The 22483-nt window shown below is 42.9% G+C and overlaps 1 protein-coding gene across 1 annotated transcript in view; it reads left to right on the top strand.

Moving 5' to 3' along the window:
* LOC108423767 (short transient receptor potential channel 4-like) overlaps positions 1 to 22483 on the top strand; it is a 37568-nt gene that overhangs the window by 1501 nt on the left and 13584 nt on the right. The window contains exons 2-3 of the mRNA XM_017691300.2: positions 7608 to 8011; positions 11616 to 12134. Coding sequence (XP_017546789.1) covers positions 7634 to 8011; positions 11616 to 12134 — 897 coding nt within the window. The 5' untranslated portion in view covers positions 7608 to 7633. The remainder of the gene's footprint in view (positions 1 to 7607; positions 8012 to 11615; positions 12135 to 22483) is intronic.

The raw sequence follows: 22483 nt of genomic DNA, 5'->3' as shown, positions 1-22483 counted from the left end.
AGGATTCAGTTGTTTTTACCTACAGTATGGCATGTATATTTAGATGGCCTGAAAGATCTGATATGCTTGCTGTCCAGCTGAACCACTTGTTGTTTTCATATCAAACGCATGAAGGATTTCTTTACAGTGGAGGTGATAGGAACCAGGCGTCAATGGTGCAGATATAGCCATTGCATTGACACCCACAGTGACCAGTGAACCTACACATCTTCTGAGTTTTTATATGTACAGTGACCAGCTTTTGAATCCGTTTTAGGCCAAAGGCTTATTGCACAACCATGGCCAAGCATCAGGTAACAGCTTCCAGTGATGGAGCTTTTAGAGGCATTGAACTCTTCAGATGTCTGGTTCCCATCACCACCACTCTGAACAGTCCTCAGTTGGTAGGTTTTTCTATAACAGAGAATTTCACCTCAAGCCACTAGGAATGACTTTGTTGATCTTTGCTTAAATGACTGATTTATTCATGCAGGCATTTAGAAAAATCAGCAGAATTTCCTTTTAATGTATTAAAAATATTGCGATATTAAATCACGAGTTGCAGCTTTTCCACCCTAGTTTTCAGCCCTAGCTCACTGCCACTTAGTCCAAATGACAGGCCGAGCCGCCGCCGGTCGCCTGTGAGGTTTCAGAGAGTGCTTCATGATGACAGCCTCAAACTGTGTGCAGCCATGGTCCTCACTGAGCTCCCCCTCTTGGTGTTTCCCTGAGGCTTTTCTGGCAATCCCTGAGGTTTGCAGACTTCTGGAGAAGGCACAGCAGCACTATTGCTTCAACATGCTCTTCTAAGGCCCAATCCCATTTCTTCTTTTTACCCCTACCTCTGGATTTCGAGTGTCACCCTAATGGTTGAGATCTTCCCTTTGAAATGAGACCCTCAAATAAACAGAGCATCACTTCATTAACGGCTACCAGCGCTGCTCTTTAGGCGACCCTGCCCGTCTGCAGGGACAGCAGAGGAGGGGAAAGTTCAGCTCCTCACTGCTGGGCTTTAGTTACATTTAGGGATCATACGCCTTCAAAGAGGGGGGCAATTATTTATTATCACCCACCCCTAACTCTTCAGTGATGTGAAGCTGAAGTCAGAGATTCTCCAGATTCTCCAGATTTTCCACCTTAAATAGTAGTTACATTCTGGCACCTCAGGCGTCAGAACTGCTGGACTATTTAAGGTGGAACGGGGAAGTTAGCTATCTAGCTACAAAGACATTAACATGCTGTTACTGCATTTTTATGTTTGTTATGAAGAAAACGACTTTAAATGACATTAAAACAGCGGTTATCGTCATTTTTAATGGAGAAAATTCTCACATGTGTGTTTCTTTGTTCTTGTGGTCCATCTTGCTGCTTTCTTCTCATAACACTCTTTTTGGAGTCTCTGAAAAACCTCTGTTAGGAGGGTCGTGTAGCCCCAACACTTCGCCCTACCCCTCTATCTTAACAAAAATTGGGACACCCTACCCCTAGACGTGAACACGCAAAACAGAGGGCTAAGCACTAAGTGGTAGGGGGTGAGGGGTGAAATGGGATTGGGCCTTAGTAGTTCCAGGGAGGCTTGTCTTGAGGTCCTTCAGCTTCTTCTCTTCAGTGCAGGTAATCACTATAGGAAAGACAAACACACTTTTGTGAATCCCCAAATCATTCACTCTTCAAAATAATGGTGCCCCAGATAGAGTGATGCCATAGATGAACCACCTTTTGTTCCCTGAGAACCTTCCAATAGATGGTTCTTCAAAGACCGGTTTCTGTAAATGACATATGTGAGACAGAAGAGCCTTTCTAAGGTTTCAAGAACCTCCATATAATGTGAAGGTTCCATACCAGCTGAATGTTTTTCGTAGAACTACACACCCAAGCCAAGAGTTCTTTAGATGCCTGGCCTAGCACCACTCTTAAAAATAAAGGCATCTAAAGGTTTCTCTATTGTTATTCACTCGGCTATTGATGTTTGACGCTTTACCACTGAATTGTTGCCCAGGCACATGCACAGATAGACCCAGAGGGGCTGCCCTTTTGCCCTCAGACTGCACCAGTGCCCTCATGGTCAGGATGAACAACATTGTTGTTCAAGCTCTGCTTCAGCTCAGCCCAGCCTGCACACCGGGAATAGAGCTAGGGGATTGGTTTAGGTTCCTCAAGCTTCATTGCTTTTGGGCGCCCCCTCTGGTGCAGTACCAACCGGCTATGTAAAGTGTGACCTCTCACGGACACATCACTGTCCAGCATCACTGTGAGCTGTAAAGTGTGACGCGTTGATCAGTATTTTAAAAAGTATTTCAGTATTTTAAAAACGTGAATGTATGACTTTGATACCTTAATACCTTAATAGATGAGTAGTGTAGTGCATGGCACCTCCAGTCATATGCAAATGTTTAAACACCCTTGGTCGATTAACACAATTTGCTGATTTTTGAAGTGAAAATAAGTCAACACACCCTCTAAAGAGCACACAAATATGACACATTACTGCAAATTTTAGTGCATTTTTTGCTGAGTTTGACAGATTGGAAAAACTAAAAACATACAAAACAACATAAAATAACCATAATACATTTCTATACTTAGAAAATCAACAGGGGCCAGGGGTGCCCAAACTTTTGCATATAACTGTATGGCTCATATGCTGGGGGGTAGTGTTCAGTTCCATGCTCTGATCAACACACTACAGTCTATTACCTCTAGTAAACACTTTCACAGCCAGGTTTGCGTGTGGAAAAATCCCACGTGATTTATTTGTGAGTAAAGTTTTTGGATGGTGAAAATAAAATGCAGTGTTTTATTTGCTTTTTGTGAACTTTCACAGGCAATATTCACTTGAACAATCACGATTGTCCTTGCTGTTGGCATGGCGACAACCAAGATGATTAATTGGCTGTGTCCTAGCAACTACGACTTTATGGCTTCTGCTTCTGATCCTGTTTCCTATTTCCTTGAGCCCTGTTTATCTCAGCCTCCCTGAAAATGGTCTTCTTTCCTAAATACATTGATCTGCTTCTCTTTGCTGTTACTGCAGTAAACATTTTCTGCCCTATTCAGTGATGCGCTAATGAACTGTAATGGTTGTTATGTAATAGTGGTTGGTGTGGTGTAGTGTAGTGGGTAGCACCTCTGCCCTCTGTAGGCTGGGGTTCAATCCCCCACCTGGGTAAGCACCCTGCCCTATATCAATAGTCCTTGGGCAAGACTCCTAACACTACCTTCCCTTACCTGTGTAAGATGATCAAATTGTAAGTCGTGCTGGATAAAACCGACTGCCAAATGCCATAAATGTAAAATGTAATGAATTTTCTGGTATGAAGCTTCCCATAACTCACTAATGCTGGTAATGGAACTTTGTATATTTTGTGGCATTGTGGTCTTTGCCTATGTAGAAAATCCATAGCCATTTATTAGTTTGCCAGTATAGAAATGCACCTCAACCTAACCAAAAAGAGGGGTGTCTTTCCAATGCAAGATAGGACCCTTTTATTCAGATTGGACTGGATCTGCCTCTGGCCCTTGCTGCTGTGGGATCGCAGGACACGTGGCCATGCAGAGCGGCCATGTGTGGAGACTCTCGTGGGTAGAGAGACATGTACTGTAAATTAATTGTTGTTGTTGGCTTTGAACTCTGCATATGAGTTGTTTAGTGCAAGGCTGTGGGGAAGTCGGTGCAGCGTTAGGCTAGAGGTGATCTGACTGCTATCCTGGCCGTTTAACGGTGCTGAGCAGCGGGGCTCCCTTGCTGTCTGATCAGTAAAAGAGCATTTGCCTTTAAAATGCAGTTCCCCACATCATCTTCTTCGCTGACGCCATGACAATACAGGGTGGTTCAAAAAGATTCATCCGATTTCAAAGTGCCATATTTTTCCAACCGCAAGGCATCGAGGAACCAATCATAATCCAATTGGAAAAGGGGGTCAGAGTTTCTGACTGTCAGTGGAAGATGGCTCCCTTCAGTCTGAGGGGATAGAGACCCCCGAGCAGAAAGCATTTAGACCATTTACAGTTTACTTCATTGTTCTCAGGTGAAATAAATCACTTTGAAATCTTTTTGAATGACCCTGTATATAAAAAACCGCTGTCTGTCTCAGAGCACTGATCACATTCTCAGCACCGGTTAAGCAACAACCAACAACACACCACCGACAGGTGACATATGGTTTAGAAACGTTCATGAAAGGCAATCAGCCTAACGTTTTAAAAGAAACAAGTGGTTTAGTTTGTGCAAAACTGCCCATTTTGTCGCCTCCCCTCGCCCTTTACCGAGACCCTCCCCATGCATATGATGTTAGCATCTCTTAGGGGCAGTCGTGGGCTGGAGGTTAGGGATCTGGCCCTGTGACCGGAAGGTTGCCGGTTCGATCCCCAGGGCCGACACTCCATGCTTGAGGTGTCCTTGAGCAAGACACCTAACCCCCAACTGCTCCCCGGGCGCTGTGGATATGGCTGCCCACCGCTCCGGGCAAGTGTGCTCACTGCCCCCTAGTGTGTGTGTTCACTAGTGTGTATGTGGTGTTTCACTTCACGGATGGGTTAAATGCGGAGGTGGAATTTCCCCGTTTGTGGGATCAAAAAAGTATCACTTAACTTAACTTAGAATTAACCCAGACTAGAGCTATTCCATTAGTCATTACATAAGAGGTGCTCATAAAGTTTCAGCTCATGGATGAATTGGCTATATACTTTTAACGTGAAAAAAAAATCGGAATATTCTGCTTTTTCATGTCGTTTTTTTTCCCTGTCATCTGTGCTCCATGCGTAACAGCCTTAGCAGCCAGTGTGGAGTCCTAATGCTACATTTGCATACCTTTCTCATATTATAGCACTGTCTTTCTGATTAGGAGCAGATGCTGTAAATTAAATTTTCATTCACGTTCACGTTGCCCTTTTCCCCCCTCCGAGCGCCCAAGAATGTCTGTGCTGAGGCCTGCCATCGCCACGTTATATTAAAGCAACAGAACTGCAAGAATGTCTCGATTTTCTCCGCGTTTGGCATCAGGGTCTGGGTTATACCTCCGTTTTCTAGATACGCTAGCCTTTGGCAGGGCGCTGCAGACTTTCTAAAGTTGAAATATTGTTTAGAAGGCAGAGGGCACACCGATAACTCCAGCAAAAAGCCCGTTAAGAAGCTCTTTCTAAATATAAAACTGAATGCACATCTGAGGCATCCAGCATGTTACTGTATTTTAAGATTAAGATGGCCTGTTTTAAGCCTCTAGCATGCTGAAGCAGATAACCAATAGAAAGCACTAAGTATGGCCTCTGCATTATTGCTTTACAATGCTACATTTACAGTTCACGTGCCAGTCTTTGCATTTGCACTGTTTAAATTATGAAATAACTTATAATAATAAACTGAATGTGTGTATTGACTGCTTATATAATTATCAGGCTCTGCTCTTTGCCATATTAATGAAAAACATTGGCCTTTTTGAGCAAGTGGGCACTTAACAAAAGTACTTTTCAGGATTCGGCCAAGCAATTGAGGCCTGAGAGTGGACCTAATGGGCTGCAGGGTGTGACGTTAATGGCTTACAGTACTGAAAGCCATTTGGTCCATAATGTACAGTCACAAACCTCATTAACCAAAATCCATTCCGCTGTCCCTCCCTTTTTCCTTTTGAAGCCTTTTCTGGTTCATTATCTCCTTGTTTTTTTTTCCCGAATTTTACGAACAATATTAGTTGTGGCCTCACCAAGACTGTCTCTTCTATCATATGGCATCATCCAACATGTGACTGAAGGCAAGCACGTGTTTCTTTGCAGACATATTAAGCCACCACAGCCTGTTTTTGATTGGATGCAGTATAAAAGGGGAGTTTAAAGGTGCTTTGTGTAAGATTTTGGGGGATTTATTACCAGATATAGAGAGTAGGATACAGAACCCTGTTTTCATTAGTGTAAAATAACCTGTAAGTATGAATCAGTGTGTTTTCAGGAGCTTAAAATGAGCCCGTCATGCGAGCGGATCCTCTACAAAACAGATGCTGCCATGTTGCGCCACCTTATATCTACAGTAGCCCATAGAAGACATAGAAAGAAGAAGTAGCTGCTGGTGCTGGCTGACCATTTTGTGCAGTGAGAAGTTTGAGAGCCCAAATTTTGACAAATAGAAGGTCATATTTATTATTTATAACGCGAAAAAAAAACGCAAGGGAGGGTGCATCCTCGTCGTCAAAGAAGCAAAACCCTGACATAGGTTCTACTACACGCTTGGAAAGGGAGGGGCGAGGGTGAGTATTCAGTTGGTTGCACTCTGCAAGCTCACCACTAGACGCCACTTAATCTCACATACTGCACCTTTAAGGCACTTTGGAAAAAACACTTACTGCCTACAACTGCTGATGGACATGGAAAGAGGAACCGTAAGAGATGTTTTTCCATTGAATTAAATGCATTGATGCACTGTGGCGCATCGGTCTCAGTGTGACTGGCCGAGCCGTGCTGGAAGCTGAGAATTTTGATTATTATGTTTGATTGTTAGGTTGTTATTCAGTGGGAAAAATGCTTATTGTGCTCATTTTTGACTTTTGGCGTATATTTTGGCGCATTTGTTATAATAAAATCACAGAACATCCCCATTCCACCTCCCCCCATGATATATGTTAAGGGTGGATTACAGAATTCACATTTAGGACAGTACACGGAAAAAAAAAAAATAGGAATATTATTATTACAATTAATAGATTGGAATTTTGTTCAAATAAAAGAAACAAATAAATAATAACAATCCTAAGCAAAGCTTAGTACAACTATACAGATTGTAGCACCCTTAATGTGATCATTAATTTTAATACAGTCAATAAACAACAACAACAGTTATTTATTTTATTCCCCTGCATTTCAAAGTGTTAAAAGGCCAATGCGACAGGTTGATTCCCAAATAGTTTAATACTGTGGTGTCCGCCGCGGTCACGCCTCGTTCTCTTATGCCAGAGAGGCCGACTGAGCTAAAAGCACCACTGACCGCAGTAAAAGAAGTCCGCAGGTTAACTGGTGCAGCCAATATAGCAGCTTAATCATGCAGCTAAACTGGCGAGTGTTTAACCTTATGACTAAATATTAAGCTGTTATTACCTTCATTCACATATGCACTATTGCCTTGTCAGGAGGAAATCTGTCGTCTGCAAATATGAAATATTCCTAATCTTTTTAAATTAAAGTCAATAATCTGGTGTTGTTTTTGTGTTTAACGTGTGATCAATACAACAGATATTCAAAGGGACCTTTTCTACATCGCTTCATTGGATTTGAGTAATATTTGAATGTCTACTTTTATTTTGACAGCACTAGTTGAGGTGTTACTGTGATTGTACTTCACGTCATGTATCGCTTTACACATCAATATATCCTTGATATCCTTAATATATCCTACCACCAGCGGGTGAAATCACTGTAAAGACTATAAGGAACATTATTATGAATTATTATGAATATTATTTTCAGACTCATATTGTTTTTGTTGTCTGTACACCACTAGTGTAAAGTACAGTGGTTCCCCCAGTCACATCTGTGAGTTTAGTGTTTTGTAGTCGATTCATGTTGAAATCACTTCATAATTGAACCAATAATTGAATCGAACGGTCAGAGATTTGCCCCAACTAACCCCCCACCTCTCTACGCAGCCTCCGCGTGAGATGGCCTAGCAGCGATGTCCCAGCTGTACTACCGTCGTACGGACAACTCCTCGTACAGAGACCGCATCCCTCTGCGGATTGTGCGGGCCGAGTCGGAGCTGTCCCCTCTGGAGAAGGCCTACCTGAGTGCTGTGGAGAAGGGAGATTATGGCAGCGTCAAGCAGTTCCTGGAGGAGGCGGAGATCTACTTCAAAATTAACATCAACTGCATCGACCCGCTGGGCCGCACGGCGCTCCTCATCGCCATCGAGAACGAGAACCTGGAGATCATCGAGCTGCTCCTCAGCTTCAACGTGTACGTGGGCGACGCCCTGCTCCACGCCATCCGCAAGGAGGTGGTGGGCGCTGTGGAGCTGCTGCTCAACCACAAGAAGCCCAGTGGAGGGATGCAGGTGGGTCCAACATTACACCTTCCAAACTCCAAAAAATACAGAGTCTTCAGTGTGAGATCTGTAAACTTCTTCAAACTTGCATTTCAAAAACGGTGTCTTAGAGATTCTTTCATTGAGAGGTTCTGTAGGGAACCACAAGTGGTTCTTCTATGGCATCACTCCAAAGAAACCTGGATCTCCTCGTACAAGACGTCCACCAAAACCATCAACCCTTAGATGTCTAGACTCATTATCTCCGACAGAACGTTTCAGTGAAAGTGTACAATGAACTGCACACTTTCGATTTAAGATCTTTCACTGTACCAGCGCTGACGAGGAGCATGTAGGAATGCCGACGTCCTGAGGCGTCTCATCGACAGCACAAATGAGACCGTTTTCCTGCCATTCCCCCATTCACGTTGGCTGGCAGAGACGACTATCTGAGCTCACATTCAACACTCACAGTACTTGCTGTTCTTTCTCTTCACGTCAAGACACACTTCCTCTGTCTTTTCACAGCCACACTCACAGCGTTCCTCCTCCTTTCCTAAATTAATCCTTCTGTAGCATAATCTGGAATGCACAGGGTGTTTTTGAGCCTCTTTAAGAGCATTAAGACGGCTTTGAGAGCCCTTCTTCAGCCGTGTCTTTGCCAGGAACTGCAGACGTCAGGCCTGGACACATCTGATAGGAGAAGAAAGATTTCAGAGAATTTTCAGGTGTTAATGTTTCCCACTGCTAGCCCATTTCCTAAATAGCCCTTTCAATAAGTAATGTCCCAGTGGCCCGGAAAGGTTGGCTAAATTGATAATTGTGCCACCAGCTGTCATTGCAAAGCAGGATGCATTTGTTATAGTAAATAGCTGCTAGTGTGCGAAATGCATCTAATCTATCTTGCAGCGCTTCAAATCCAACTGGAATTACACATTTTCCTGCTTGGGAAAGGTTGCGGAGAGCATGTCAACAAAACATTATCAGCACTTCTAGACCGAAGCGGCATGGAAAAGGCTTGAATCATAAGCAGAGTGATGCTAAAAGACTGATTCTCTGTTTAAAAAAAGCAGCCAGCCCACTTGTTCTGCCTACAGACTATCTCCCTGGTCTAGTGAATGCTAGTCAACGAGCTTTTGGTGGGTTTGGAATGGGTATAAAGATTAATGCCAACCAAAGTAGCCCTGACAAACAGTCGGACACCACAGCCTGACAAATGGAATTTCTGACACCTCCAGATGTCAAATCAGAGGTGATTAAAGTCCAGCGAGGTGGTTTGGTTCTGCTGTGCCCCCCTTAGTTTGCGTTATTGATGGGTAGAGGTTGCTATACAACAGCAACTTCATTTTATTTCCCACATTTGACATGAATTGACATAAATTTGCAGCAGAGGTCTTACTAAGCCAGGGGCTGTTTTACTGCTCTGTTGTGGCTCCATAGCTGAATTAGATTTGTAGGTAAAAATAAAATAACCCTCCTCTGCAGTAAAATAAAGCTCAGTTTAACAATAAATGGTCTTAAAAGCAAACTGCTGGTCACCATAGCAACGCAGACAACACGAAAAGGCAAACATTCATAATTTAGTGACAAATTGATAGACTTATTTGCGTTTATAATCACTCCAGCTGGTTTCCTGATACGTTTAATCCGCAGCGAGAAACTGGCAGACACTAAAATGGACACAAAGATGACGCCAGTTTCTTGTTACAATTTTTCAGTTCCACCTTAAATGTAACTGCGGCACCACTTAGTTGACTTCACCTTCTCAAAAAGTCAAATGTTCAGAGATGTTTTACCAGAAACTCTTCTCTTTTTTTTTTGTGGAATATGTTTCCTGCCGGAGATGCGAGAAAAGAGGCTGTAGTTGAGCGAAAGCTTAAAGCAGAGCAGTAAACACTTGACTTCATTTGTATGTTTTAGCCTGTACTCAGCACAAACTGAGACATATTTACAGCCACAGTGTGAAAATGGACACAAAACGTTGTGGCTCCCAAGGTGGTGTGATTTTTATTGAAAGGACAAAAAGGCTCTTCTTTGTGGTTGCACCAGTATTTTTTGGGGCAGTCGTGGGCTGGAGGTTAGGGATCCAGCCTCGTGACCGGAAGGTTGCCGGTTCGATCCCCAGAGCCAACAGCACATGACTGAGGTGTCCTTGTGCAAGACACCTAACCCCCAACTGCTCCCCGGGCGCTGTGGATTGGGCTGCCCACCGCTCCGGGCAAATGTGCTCACTGCCCCCTAGTGTGTATGTGGTGTTTCACTGCCCAGATGGGTTAAATGCGGAGGTGAAATTTCCCCGTTGTGGGACTACTAAGGGTCACTTAATCTTAATGACCAGTCATCACATATCTATTGTGGCCTATAATATTCATACTGAACAAATCTTATATAATCTGCCGATATTCACTGTCCTCGAAGCACGCATCTACACATTCATAGGTGTTGTTCATATCTCGTGTGTCTAAACCTCCCAAGAGATATAAACAGCGCATTAATTTTATTTATACCAGATGTCACCAGCAGGGCTCCATGCTTTCCTTACGTAAGTGGATTATCTCATTTCTTATCACCTGAGAAATAAATCTTTCTTGAAAAATGAATAACTTAATGGTCATGTTGACTGGAAATTAAACAAAGGGTGTTCCAACCCGCCCCCCTTTTCCACAGTGCTGCAATGATATACTGCACTATAAAACCTTATAATACTGCCTTTTTAAAAAGCCACAGTGGTCTTTCAATATAATATCATGCTGAAATGATGTCAGTGTGTATTACTGCTTTTAACGTGTTGTAAATACCTGGCATGCATGGTTTGCGCAGGGAGGCTGGATTTAGGTGCAAGCAGACTTTAATAACAAAAACAAACTACAGGGCTTAAACAAAGAAGCACAAACAAAACGCAAGGCAGGGAAAGAACAACTACATAAAACAGAGTGACGAGTAACCCAGACAACCACTGACTAAAACAAAGGGCTAGATAAAGGTTACAACAAATGGGGAACACCTGGGAGAGGGAGGAGACAGACTACAGACAGGTGAAGATACTAATGGGGAAGGCGGGGAAAAGGCGGAGCAGAAGAACCAAAAACAAACACAAGCACATGGCAACAACACGGGGCAAGAAACAGACCCAAGAACAAGGGAAACTGTGACAATACCCTGTTAGAAATGAAGGCTCTGTGCAGGCACGTTTTTCGTTCATCAAGGTATGAACAATGTTAAAGTTCCCTCAGAGGTACAGCAGTGGGTTTAAGGTCCGACTGTGAAGCTTAAATCAGTTCCTCCAAGTGAAAAGTTGGTATTTGTACCTTTTCGTAACCGAATGTTTTAAAACAGAGCAGTAGAATAAAAGCCTGGAGGCGAGACGAGGTGTGTGGAGTCAGTCCAGCTTAGAACATAAATGATGTTCCCTAACTAAAGGCACTGAGATGCACCCTTGAAGGTACCACGCCAGTGACAGCTGAGAGTGAATATTTAAACAATCAGCAATAATAATGAAAAGCTTGATAAGTTTGGTCAATGATCATATGGAAGGAAATTTGTATATTGTCCAATCCTTATGACCAAGCTTATGGGCTAGTTACCTACCTACCAACTCTTAATTAAATCTGAACGGTTGCTTTCTTTCTTTCAGGTTCCTCCAATCCTGCTGGATAAGCAGTTCTCTGATTTCACCCCTGACATAACCCCCATCATCTTAGCTGCCCATACCAACAACTATGAGATCATCAAGCTGCTGGTCCAGAAAGGAGTATCGGTGCCCCAGCCACATGAGGTGCGCTGCAACTGCATAGAGTGTGTGTCCAGCTCGGATGTAGACAGCCTGCGGCACTCGCGTTCGCGTCTCAACATCTACCGCGCTCTGTCCAGCCCCTCGCTCATCGCGCTGTCCAGTGAGGACCCCTTTCTCACGGCCTTCCGCCTCAGCTGGGAGCTGCAGGAGCTCAGTAAGGTGGAGAACGAGTTCAAGTCCGAGTACGAGGAGCTGTCCCACCAGTGCAAGCAATTCGCCAAGGACTTGCTGGATCAGACACGCAGCTCTAGAGAGCTGGAGCTAATCCTCAACTACAGAGATGATGTGAATCCCCTGGAGGATGAGAACAACAGTGACCTGGCCAGGCTCAAGCTGGCTATTAAGTACCACCAGAAAGAGGTAAGGCCAGTGCCAGCAACTGCATTTATTTACAGTTTTTCCTCTTTCCAAAATGAAGTTTGTCAGCAGTAGACCTTTGAAGTAGAGCGCAATTCCGTAGTCGGCATCCTGTCCATATTAGGAACTCCAGGTCTAAGCAGACTTCTTTGCGGGAGATATGAACGCCGCTTTCCCTCGGTGATTAACACAACAGTTTCAAACCAGATACTTACATTTTCCTCACCATGGAGCCTCATTCACCAATATCTTTCTAAATTATTTCTTAAATCTTGTGGCACGTGCGCTCTCCCTGCCATCCTCGCTGAGGTCCATAGCCGCTGGGTGTCCTTCCTGCCGTCTCTCAGGGCCATCATCGTCGGGGCCCAAGGGGCGGGCGCATGCCACAAATCTGTTCTTGAGAAAGGTCCTAAGAAAAGGTCTATGTCAGATTCATGACAGCAGAATTGTTCGCACTTTTTGTGCTTTTGGATGTGCAAAGAATAAATCCCAAATAAGAAAACACTGCTGAATGTCCGAATCCTCTTAAAAACTGCGAGTTTTAAGAAGAAAGCATCGTCTAACCAAGTGAGCAGTTAAACAAACACTCACACATGTTCAGCATACTTTCAGCAACCAGCTGTGGTACCCAATCATGCTCCCTGCTGAGAGCAGCCCATAAAACATGATAAATTTGCATGTGTCCAGACCTTTAGTAAACATTGTTCCTCATCGGTGGTGGTAGCCGCTCCTAACAGCAAGGCCATATTATGCGTCGAGTTGAAAATATATCCACCCACCCATCCATCCATCCATCCATCCATCCATCCATCCATCCATCCATCCATCCATCCATTTCAATAAAAGTTAAAATTGGTTCCAGCCATCAAAGCAGAAATTAGAGACTAAACATTTGGGACACACAGGCCAGAGGTTTTTAACATCATTCAGTCTGGAAAGGACAAAAAACAGCTCCTTCAGTCCGGAGAGGTTCAAGCGAAAAACATGGCTAACTGTGAGTGTAGCTGTAAACTCTCTCCTGCCATCCTTGCCTGCCCTCGCTGTGATGTCACTTGAGGTCATTCATGTATTGGTGGACTTTGAGAGACAAGTTTTAGACGGGTTGGCCCAGATTAAAGATTGTCGTGCATCTTTTCTTTTCAAGCAGTGATGGTCACGATGAGTCATTCTGCATTATTACAAGGCCAGGTTTTGACCACAGTGACGGTCACTGCTAGATGACTTCAGATTTGTAATGCGATGCTGTATAACCAGGTTCTGTGAGATCCGCTGTCGAGATCATATCACTCATTCCTGTCTCCACTCCCACTCCTGCACCATTATGTTAATGTGGGAATCTGTGATTTCAGTGATGGAGCGCGTTTGTGTTTGGATCAGGTTTGTATGTAGCTTCATTGACGAGTCGCTGCTGCCCTTACAGTTTATTGTGCCCCACCAGGCTTTCTGGGCCAGAGGCGCCACTGCATATTAACCTGTTTTACTTGAAGCTCCTAGATGTGTATCTTCAGCTGCATTTCCAAGCCTAAAATAAGTGGAGTCTTGAGCTAAATTGCTTTGCCAGGGGAGATTCCCTGCTGAACATCTTTGTCAGTCCAGGTAGGCTTATGAATTTCAGATGCTGTGGCCTTGTTAGTTGTCATTTTGAATAATCTAACCACTAGGGACTGCTGCAGTTTATTCATGCAGCTCCAATAGGTCACACATTCTGTGCTCTCTGATGACACTGAATCCAATGCTGTCATTTTAGGTGGATCTATGTCGCCCCCTTCTGTGTGTGAGACACATTGCAAATGTGTTGCGCAATGTTCTTTATAGTTCCCAGCAGGACTACGACCATATAGAGAGAAATTATTGCACGTTGTAGTTCTACAGTTACAGACTGCAGTCCATCTGTTTCTCTGATACTCTGTTACCCTGTTCTTCAGTGGTCAGGACCCCCACAGGACCACCACAGAGCAGTTATTATTTCGGGGTGGGTCATTCTCAGCACTGCAGTGACACTGACGTGGTGGTGTGTTAGTGTGTGTTGTGCTGGTACGAGTGGATCAGACACAGCAGTGCTGCTGGAGTTTTTAAACACTCACTGTCCATTTCTACCTTGTCGGTCCACCTTGTAGATGTGAAGTCAGAGACGACAGCTCATCTGCTGCTGCACAGTTTGTGTTGGTCATCCTCTAGTCCTTCATCAGTGGTCACAGGACGCTGCCAACAGGACGGTGTTGGCTGGATATTTTTGGTTGGTGGACTATTCTCAGTCCAGCAGTGACACTGAGGTGTTTAAAAACTCTGACAGCACTGCTGTGTCTGATCCACTCAAACCAGCGCAGCACACAGTATCACACCACCACATCACATCACATGTTACTCCAGTGCTGAGAATGACCCACCACCCAAATAATAACTGCTCTGTGGTGGTCCCCTGGTGGTCCTGACCACTGAAAAACAGGCTATAGTCTGTAACTGTAGAACTACAAATTAGGTACATTTAGTGATTTTTACCATTGCTACAAAGTAACTTGAACCAGTGACCGTACAAATTTGTTTACTCTGAAGGACACGGCCGATTAAAATACAGCTTGAACTCGCTGCCGTATTCGTTTCACTTGTTCCATCTGAATATTCCAAACACACTTTTCATTTCCCTTCATTCCACGGATCAGTAATTCAGTTAAACGCGTCTGCAAACTGTTCCACGCTCTTCTAAATTAAGTTTGTGCATCAGATTTGGACCAAAACATTTGTTTACTTAAAAATGTTAGTGAATAATGTTTTCACAACTCAAGAGTTTTCCTTTCTTCCCAACTCGGAGAGGATATTTTCCACACCGTGAAGTCAACTGTGTTGTATTAAAGGAGAACTCCGCCTACTCTTTTAAAAGCCTGTGTCATTATACTGTTGAGACGCTGACGTCTGGTTCTCATCACGAACACTGTAAACATTTCTTCGATGAGCCATTTCACATCAAAGCATGATGACTTTGTTGACATCCTAACCGTTGAATTAGGGGGAAAAAACAGGAAAAATCAGCGGAGTTTCATTAAGATTTGATGTACCTAGGTGGTAAATAAATTCACAGCATCGGAGGATTTGATCAAGGTTTTCTCAGAGGAAAAAGCTCTAGTGGAGTAAGAGAGCTGCAGTCATGAAGTCAGTCGTAGTAATATACAGCATGCCGCAGCTGTTTGATGAACCAGACTCAGATAGTGTATTGCTACGGTTACAACAAATTAGGGTCATTAATTACTTATTGCCTCAATGCCTTCTTAACACATTACCTTTAGCCCTATTGGAGCTGGATTAGTTTTACATGGGCAGGTGCTGTAATTGTGAGTGACTTCTGACGAGATCTGTGGTGAACCTGCCATGTCTGCAGTCTTTCTGTCTGCTGTTATCATTCTGAAGGAGTGAATTACCTACTACACTTTGCCAAACTCAGTAATACGAGTCCTGTTCGAGCTGACATCTCTTTTTTTGAAGACGAGGCTAACGGCTAAGTGGAGCCTGGTTTGATCCAGCTCATGACTGGACTGCTGAAAACCACAACAGTATGGTCCTGGCCTCCTGTACGCTATGATTATGCAAAATCATTTGGAGTGGCTGTTGATAACGGACGTCACCTCACACTGAAATGAGATGTAAAGACTCCTCCCTCATCCAATGTCACATTTTGGGATTTTTAGCAGCACAAATGTGTTATTATTGTTCTGTGGTGCCTGTGGCATAATGCTGATAAACATCTGTGTGTTGATGTTTCAATCTGGGCTATTTGGCTTAATTTGGGGAAATTACACAGAGCCTTTATCCCATACGAATGGGCCAGTCACATTACGTTAATGGACTTCTTTTGGTAAAACTAATCCAACTCAAGTAGGGCTTCTGATTCACCAAACTCGCATTAATGTGATAATAAGACTGGGTAATCGAAAACTGTACCTCCACTTTATTCCTTTTTTTTTTCGTCTTTTTTTGTGACCAACGACAAGGCTAACAGCTCGATTTGACCCAGTTCCTTGATCCTCTGGCTCATGACTAGATGCATGAAATCCATCATTTTTTTTGGTGATGGCAGAATTACAAGGAGAAAAAAATGTACTTTCACAAGGCATTACATATTCTTTCTAGTTGGGCTTCATTTGGGAAGTTGAATGAAGTCACTTTACTAGCCTAATGCTGGTCTATATGCCATTTTTCTGGCAAGGTGGTGTTATTGCTCAAAATTGCGGAGCCTGTCGCGTAATGCTGAGGTAAAAGTCCGCAAGATGATATTTCAATTTGGCTTAATTTGGGGAAATTACACAGTTATCCAATAAGAATTGTCCAGTCAAATCTCACACACATTACATTAGAGGACCTCCTCTGGTAGAACTAATACAGCTCAAATAGGGCTTATGATTCACCAACTCAGAGCTCCCTCAGTAACAGAAGTCCGGGAAATCGAAAATGGCGCCTCCTTTTTTCTTCTTTCTTGTGTCTGAAGGTGCACACACCTTTTTTTCTCTGTATCTTGTCACTGTGTTGGCTTTGGCAGAAAAGCTTTACTGTCTGCTTTTTGCCTTGATATATTGGTGTAGATGTAGAACAGTTTTCTGGAACTTGTTCAGTGAGTACAATGCTTAATTTCACAGTGCATTTCTGTGTGTGTGTGTGTGTGTGTGTGTGTGTGTGTGCGTGCTTGTCTTTCTATACTTGTGAAGACCAGATGTCCCCACAAGGATAGCAAATGAGAAGAATTCTAGCAAGAATATTTTGCTGGTTCTTTGTGCCATTTAAAGGAAACTGTGCCATTTATTTCATAAACAGTGGCAAAGCATCTGATTTTTGGGAGTTTGTTTGGCTATTCTTAGGTTGTAGGTCCCATATATGTCGTTGTGGGGCCCAAATGTGCCCAGACTGATAGAAAAACATGAACATTTGAACATTGTGGTTACATTTCTCTGGTACTGATAAGGAACGATACCTCTAAAAAACAAAAAAAATAGCAAAGAATGCTTGTCTATAGGCCATTTAGTTGACAAGGTGTTTTTATTGTTCAGAATTGTGGTACCTGTTGTGTAACGCTGAGATAAATGTCTGTGTGATGATGTTTCGGTCTGGACTATTTGGCGTAATTTGGGGAAATTACACAGATCCCGTATGAATCTGCCAGTCGATTCATGCACAAATTACATTGGCGGACCTCCTGTGGTAAAACTAATCCAGCTCAAATAGGGCTATAGCAGGTAATTCACTCCAGAATTAATACTTAGCAGACTTGTAAAATTACAGATATCGCAGATTCGTACTGCAACGTCACAGAACATAAAGAACTCCCCGTTAATCAGTCGAATTATGGCACCTCCCCAGGTTAAAGTAATCCAGCTCCTTTAGGGCTTTAGGGAGAATTATTATTTTTGGAGGGTGGCACAATGGCACAGCGGGTAGTGCTGTTGCCTCATAGAAAAAGGGCCTGGGTTTGATTCCCTGGCTTGGTGACCAGGGTCCTTTCTAAGTGGCGTTTGCATGTTCTCTACTTGTCAGTGTGGGTTTCCTCTGGATACTCTGGTTTGGTCCCACAGTCCAAAGACATGCAGTCTGGCTTGTTGGACATGCTAAATTGCCCCTAGGAGAGAATGTATCTATCTGTCTGCCCTGTGATGGACTGGTGGCCTGTCCAGGGTGTTTCCTGCCTTCTGCCCGCTGGTAGCTGGGATAGGCTCCAACACGACCCAGAAGTAGAAGATGTGTGTGTGTGTGTGTGTGTGTGTGTGTGTGTGTGTGTGTGTGTGTGTGTGTGTGTGTGTGTGTGTGTGTTTTGAAATACATAGAAGTTCATAGAAAGTAACAGTTGTTGAAATTCCTCTTTAACTCACTGCAATCATTCAAACCCAGTTATGAAAAATCAACTGGATGCATATGAACTGCGCTAGTATTAATTCAGCGTTGGCATTAAATTTATTGCCGTCTTCTGTCGTGTGAAATCAAATCTTCCTGAATGAGTTTGGTCAATGCATCAAATCCCACCCGACCCCCACCAACACATACACACGCACATGCATACATAAATCATAATGCTGAAGAAGAGAATCTCCGGCTTAACGTGCCAGCCTCGGGCTCAGAGGTACTGCCAGCTCTGGTGGCTGACTAAATAAGTAAATATTTATGGTTATTGCAGGGGGTCTTTCATAGGGATCTCTAGAAATCATTGTTCCCATGGTAACGGAGATTCCGTCTTGATTCTGGGGCGGCTCTGTTGTTCTGCACTGTCTGATATTACGTCAGACTTCCCTGGTGGAGCTCGGACTCAATGCATTGAGGGACTCATCGATTATGATAAGCGTTTCCAGGATTGCTTTTAACCGAGCGTAATGAGCCAAGTTCATTAGGCTCAGCTGAATAGGTGCTTAAGATTAGAGCGCTCTTTATTTATGTATGTTTACATACTGGCCTCGAGTCTTAATGGTACGTGTTTGATCAGTGTCAGGTGTGATTTATCCCCTGCAGATTCTTACTGGCTGCAAAGTCCGTCAGTGGAACTGCATCAGGGGCACTTTCTGCAACTGAGCTAAACTAAAAAACGAAAGGAAAGTAATGAAGTGTGGCAGAAGTTAATGTAATTTTGAATCTTAATGAATGTAATAAACAGACGATTCAAAACGTTTAGTAAACATATTATCATATTTCTGGATTCTGTATTCATGATGTGAGCCTCCGGCAGAACTTAGAGGCAGCGCTATTTAATACCGAGTCCACTGGAGCTTGTCGTCATCGTGTCCTCATCGCGCTCTGGGTGATGTTTTTGCTTGGCCTTAAAAGCGGATCTGTGTGGACAAACCAGAGTACATCAAATAATAAGGAACACTTAATACATTCCATATGTTCTTCCTTAACTGATTCAGGTCGTTCTGTATGAAGTTTGAGCTTCTCTGTATCCTGTCACTGTGTTGGCTTTGGCAGAAAAGCTTTACTGTCTGCTTTCCGCCTTGAAATATTGGTGTAGATGTAGAACAGTGTCCTGGAACTTGTTCAGTGAGTTCAATGCTTAACTCCACAGAGCATTTCTGTGTGTGTGTATTTGTGTTTACTTGTCTTTCTACACTTGTGAAGACCACATGTCCCCACAAGGCCAGCAAATGAGAGGAATTCCAGCAAGTTAGAAAATTTCGCCAATTCTAATTCAAAGCCGTTGGAAGAAAAATGCAATTTATTTCGTAAACACAAAGTGGCAAAACATCTGGTTTTTGGGAGTTTGTTTGGCCAGGGTTAGGGTGTGATGTGCAGCACTGAGTGAAAGTTTTAATCATCTAAGCAAATGTTTAAACAGTTTAGCTCAGCAGGGAGTTTATCACAATATACATTAGAATAAAGTCGTATTCATAATTCAAATAAACAGAAAAACAATAAAAAGTAACAAGAATTTCTCGGGTCCAGATTTTTCCTGGACACCTTCACAGCCGCCACAGAGACTCGTTAATATCATCAATGACATCATGAGCTCAATTTACTGAGCACTGATTGGTCAAACCAGGAGCTGCTTTTTAACTACATATAATACTGGACTTCCTCGAGGAGAGGCTTGGAGATGGTTAAACACACACACACACACACACACACACACACACACACAGACACACACACACACACACACACACACACACACTTTTCTCATAAAATAAACACAAACTACACAAATAAATTGATTTGAAAATGTGTCTTGGGTGCCTAAGAGTTTCACTCAGTACTGTATGTCTGGTTCCATTGACTTACATTAAAAGTAAAGTATGTTTTTTCCTATTTTCTTCCATCAACAGCGATATATTTCTTGTGTGTATCGTTGCTGTCTGAATTAAACCTTGTATCTCCATTTTGGTAGGTTTTTTTTTTGTTTTTTTTATATAATTTTTGAAAATGCCCAGTGCTGTTTAGACTGTCATGTTAAATAGACCAAAAGAAATGGTCCAAAGTGACACAGAATAAAGTCTTGCTACATTACAAAAAAGCTTAATCATTAAATGACAATTTAATATATGCCAATATATGCACATACATATAATATGTTAAATATGAAATATTTAGCACCTACATTTTACATTTTGGCCAGATATATATATAAAATGTTGAAAAAAAACGTCCTCTCTCCATTTTTGTCGATTTTCAGTTTTTGACATAATTTGAAAATGCCTGTGATCCTTTACATTGTGTGTGAATTTCATGAATAATGGACCAAAGGAAATGACCCAAAAATGACTTGGAAGGACGTCTGGTTCCATTGACTTACATTAGAAGTTAAGTGGCTTTTTTCCTTCTCCTGTAAAGGGACCATATTGGAGATACCAACAACAGTGATATGCATGCATGTAAATGCATTTTTCCTCTTATGGGTGTAAACTGCACACCACAGGTCTCTGGAAAAAGCTGACCATATAGCAAAGTAGCAGCAGCGGCGGCTATGACTGAAATAGATGACGGTTCCTATAGGACTGAAATGGACCAGTAGTCATGGACTGATACACTATATTACGTCTATGAACTCTTGTCATATATATTTGGTTTCTCGTGATTAAATTGGTCTGTACATGGAATCCCTGCCGCTGTAGATGGCAGAATGTCCAGGTTTTGCTTTTCTCTGGTCCATCACAGATGATGTGCCTTACGCAAGCGATAAAGTACCACGCTGTTCCAAAAGTTTCACTGAACCGTGAAAGCAGGCTAATAAAGAGGCAGGACGCTCCAAATCCCATTACATTGTACAGCGCAAGTATTCCTGCACATCATCTGAGTCACTCTGGCTTTTCTACTTTTCTACTTTTTGCTCGGAGTAAAGACTCGGCGAACAGCTCACATGTGCCAGAGAATCCATACGATTTATATTTAGATGATCTGTGGGCTTTTTGGTCCTGTTCCATTTTCATTTACATGCACATTTTCTATTCCAATGGCACGTACAGTTATGCTTAAAGATAACCGACATACATTTCAGCTGAAGGAACTACTTGGTGATGCCTGACTTGATGCCACCCAATTATTAATCACACCTACAGTTTAAAATATACGTACCTGTTGATTTAATAACGTTCTGTGTTGGATGAACTGATGTGTAATGACTTGAGCTCAGTCACTTCAGCAGAGCTGACGTGTTGTGCAAATGACTGGCTGCTGAAAGCTCATCCAGCAACTCCAGGGATGCTCAATAGCATCTGATTAGAACCAGGCCGAACTGACACTGTAAGCCTTTTGTGCTTCGTGATTTGTGCCACTTGTTTTTCATTAGCCTTGTTGCTTGGATTCTCATGGATGAGCTTTTGCTTCCACAACTGGCATGAACTGCAGGAGGCGTCACGGTCTGAGGATAAATCTTCTCATGATGAACGAAAGAGCTTGTTTTCAGGGGAGTTTACAGCAAGTGAAGAAAAGAAGAAAGGAATCAGTCTCATGATGACCTCTTTGTCATGTGCGCATTCTTAAAAACCATTTTTAAGGCGTATACGTGTTGCTGCTGTCATATTAAATACTCTTTTCATTTTACACTTTTAGAAACCATTTTTACCACTTTTAGAACCAAGTCTGTATTTTCTGTCGCCAGCATTTTTTTCGTTTTAATTTGTTTGTTTTTTATCATATCCAACGTGGGCTCCTTCCACCAACTAGCTAGGCCTCCAGCTATCACACTCTTTCTGTGAGTCACATCAAGCACCACTGAGATGAGAGCGAGGCCAATTATGGTTCCTTTGACCTCCTATCGTGGACGACTGCGGCAACGTCGGAGATCACGCACGTGATAGGGCCACGGTTTTGACCAGGGGTCGTCAACAGGCAGTCAAATTCTGTAGCAAAGCCAAACAACATGAAATGTCCATTCTCCATGAAACATCTCCACCATGCACACTGTCACATGCATTGCTGTATCACAACCTCACAATGTTTCGTGTCACACCGCTGTGTCTGATCTACTCAGACCAGCGCAACACACACTAACACACCACCAGCATTGTCAGTGTTACTGCAGCTCTGAGAATGACCAAATAGGACCTGCTCTGTGAGGGTCCATGGGGGTCCTGACCGCTGAAGAACAGGGTAACAGAGTATCAGAGAAACAGATGGACTACAGTCTGTAACTGTAGAACTACAGAGTGCAGCTATACAGTAAGTGGAGCTGGTAAAGTGGACAATAAGTGTAGAAACAAGGAGGTGCTCATGATCTTATGCCTGATTGCTGTATATTCTGGGCTGAAATCTGGATTCATGTTCTGGATTGAAAGACCTTTGTGCTATTTTATCTAACTACTATGAAGCAAGGAGTTAAAGCTTTCTTGAAGAGCTTATGAGAGTCTTGCATAAGCCCCTGTATTTGACACCAGCATATACTTGACTTTGTT

The sequence above is a fragment of the Pygocentrus nattereri genome, chromosome 18 (genome assembly GCF_015220715.1).
Source record: "Pygocentrus nattereri isolate fPygNat1 chromosome 18, fPygNat1.pri, whole genome shotgun sequence".
NCBI lineage: Eukaryota > Metazoa > Chordata > Actinopteri > Characiformes > Serrasalmidae > Pygocentrus > Pygocentrus nattereri.
Note: the sequence above shows the minus strand (reverse complement) of the source record. Positions and strands in the feature narration are given on the sequence as shown.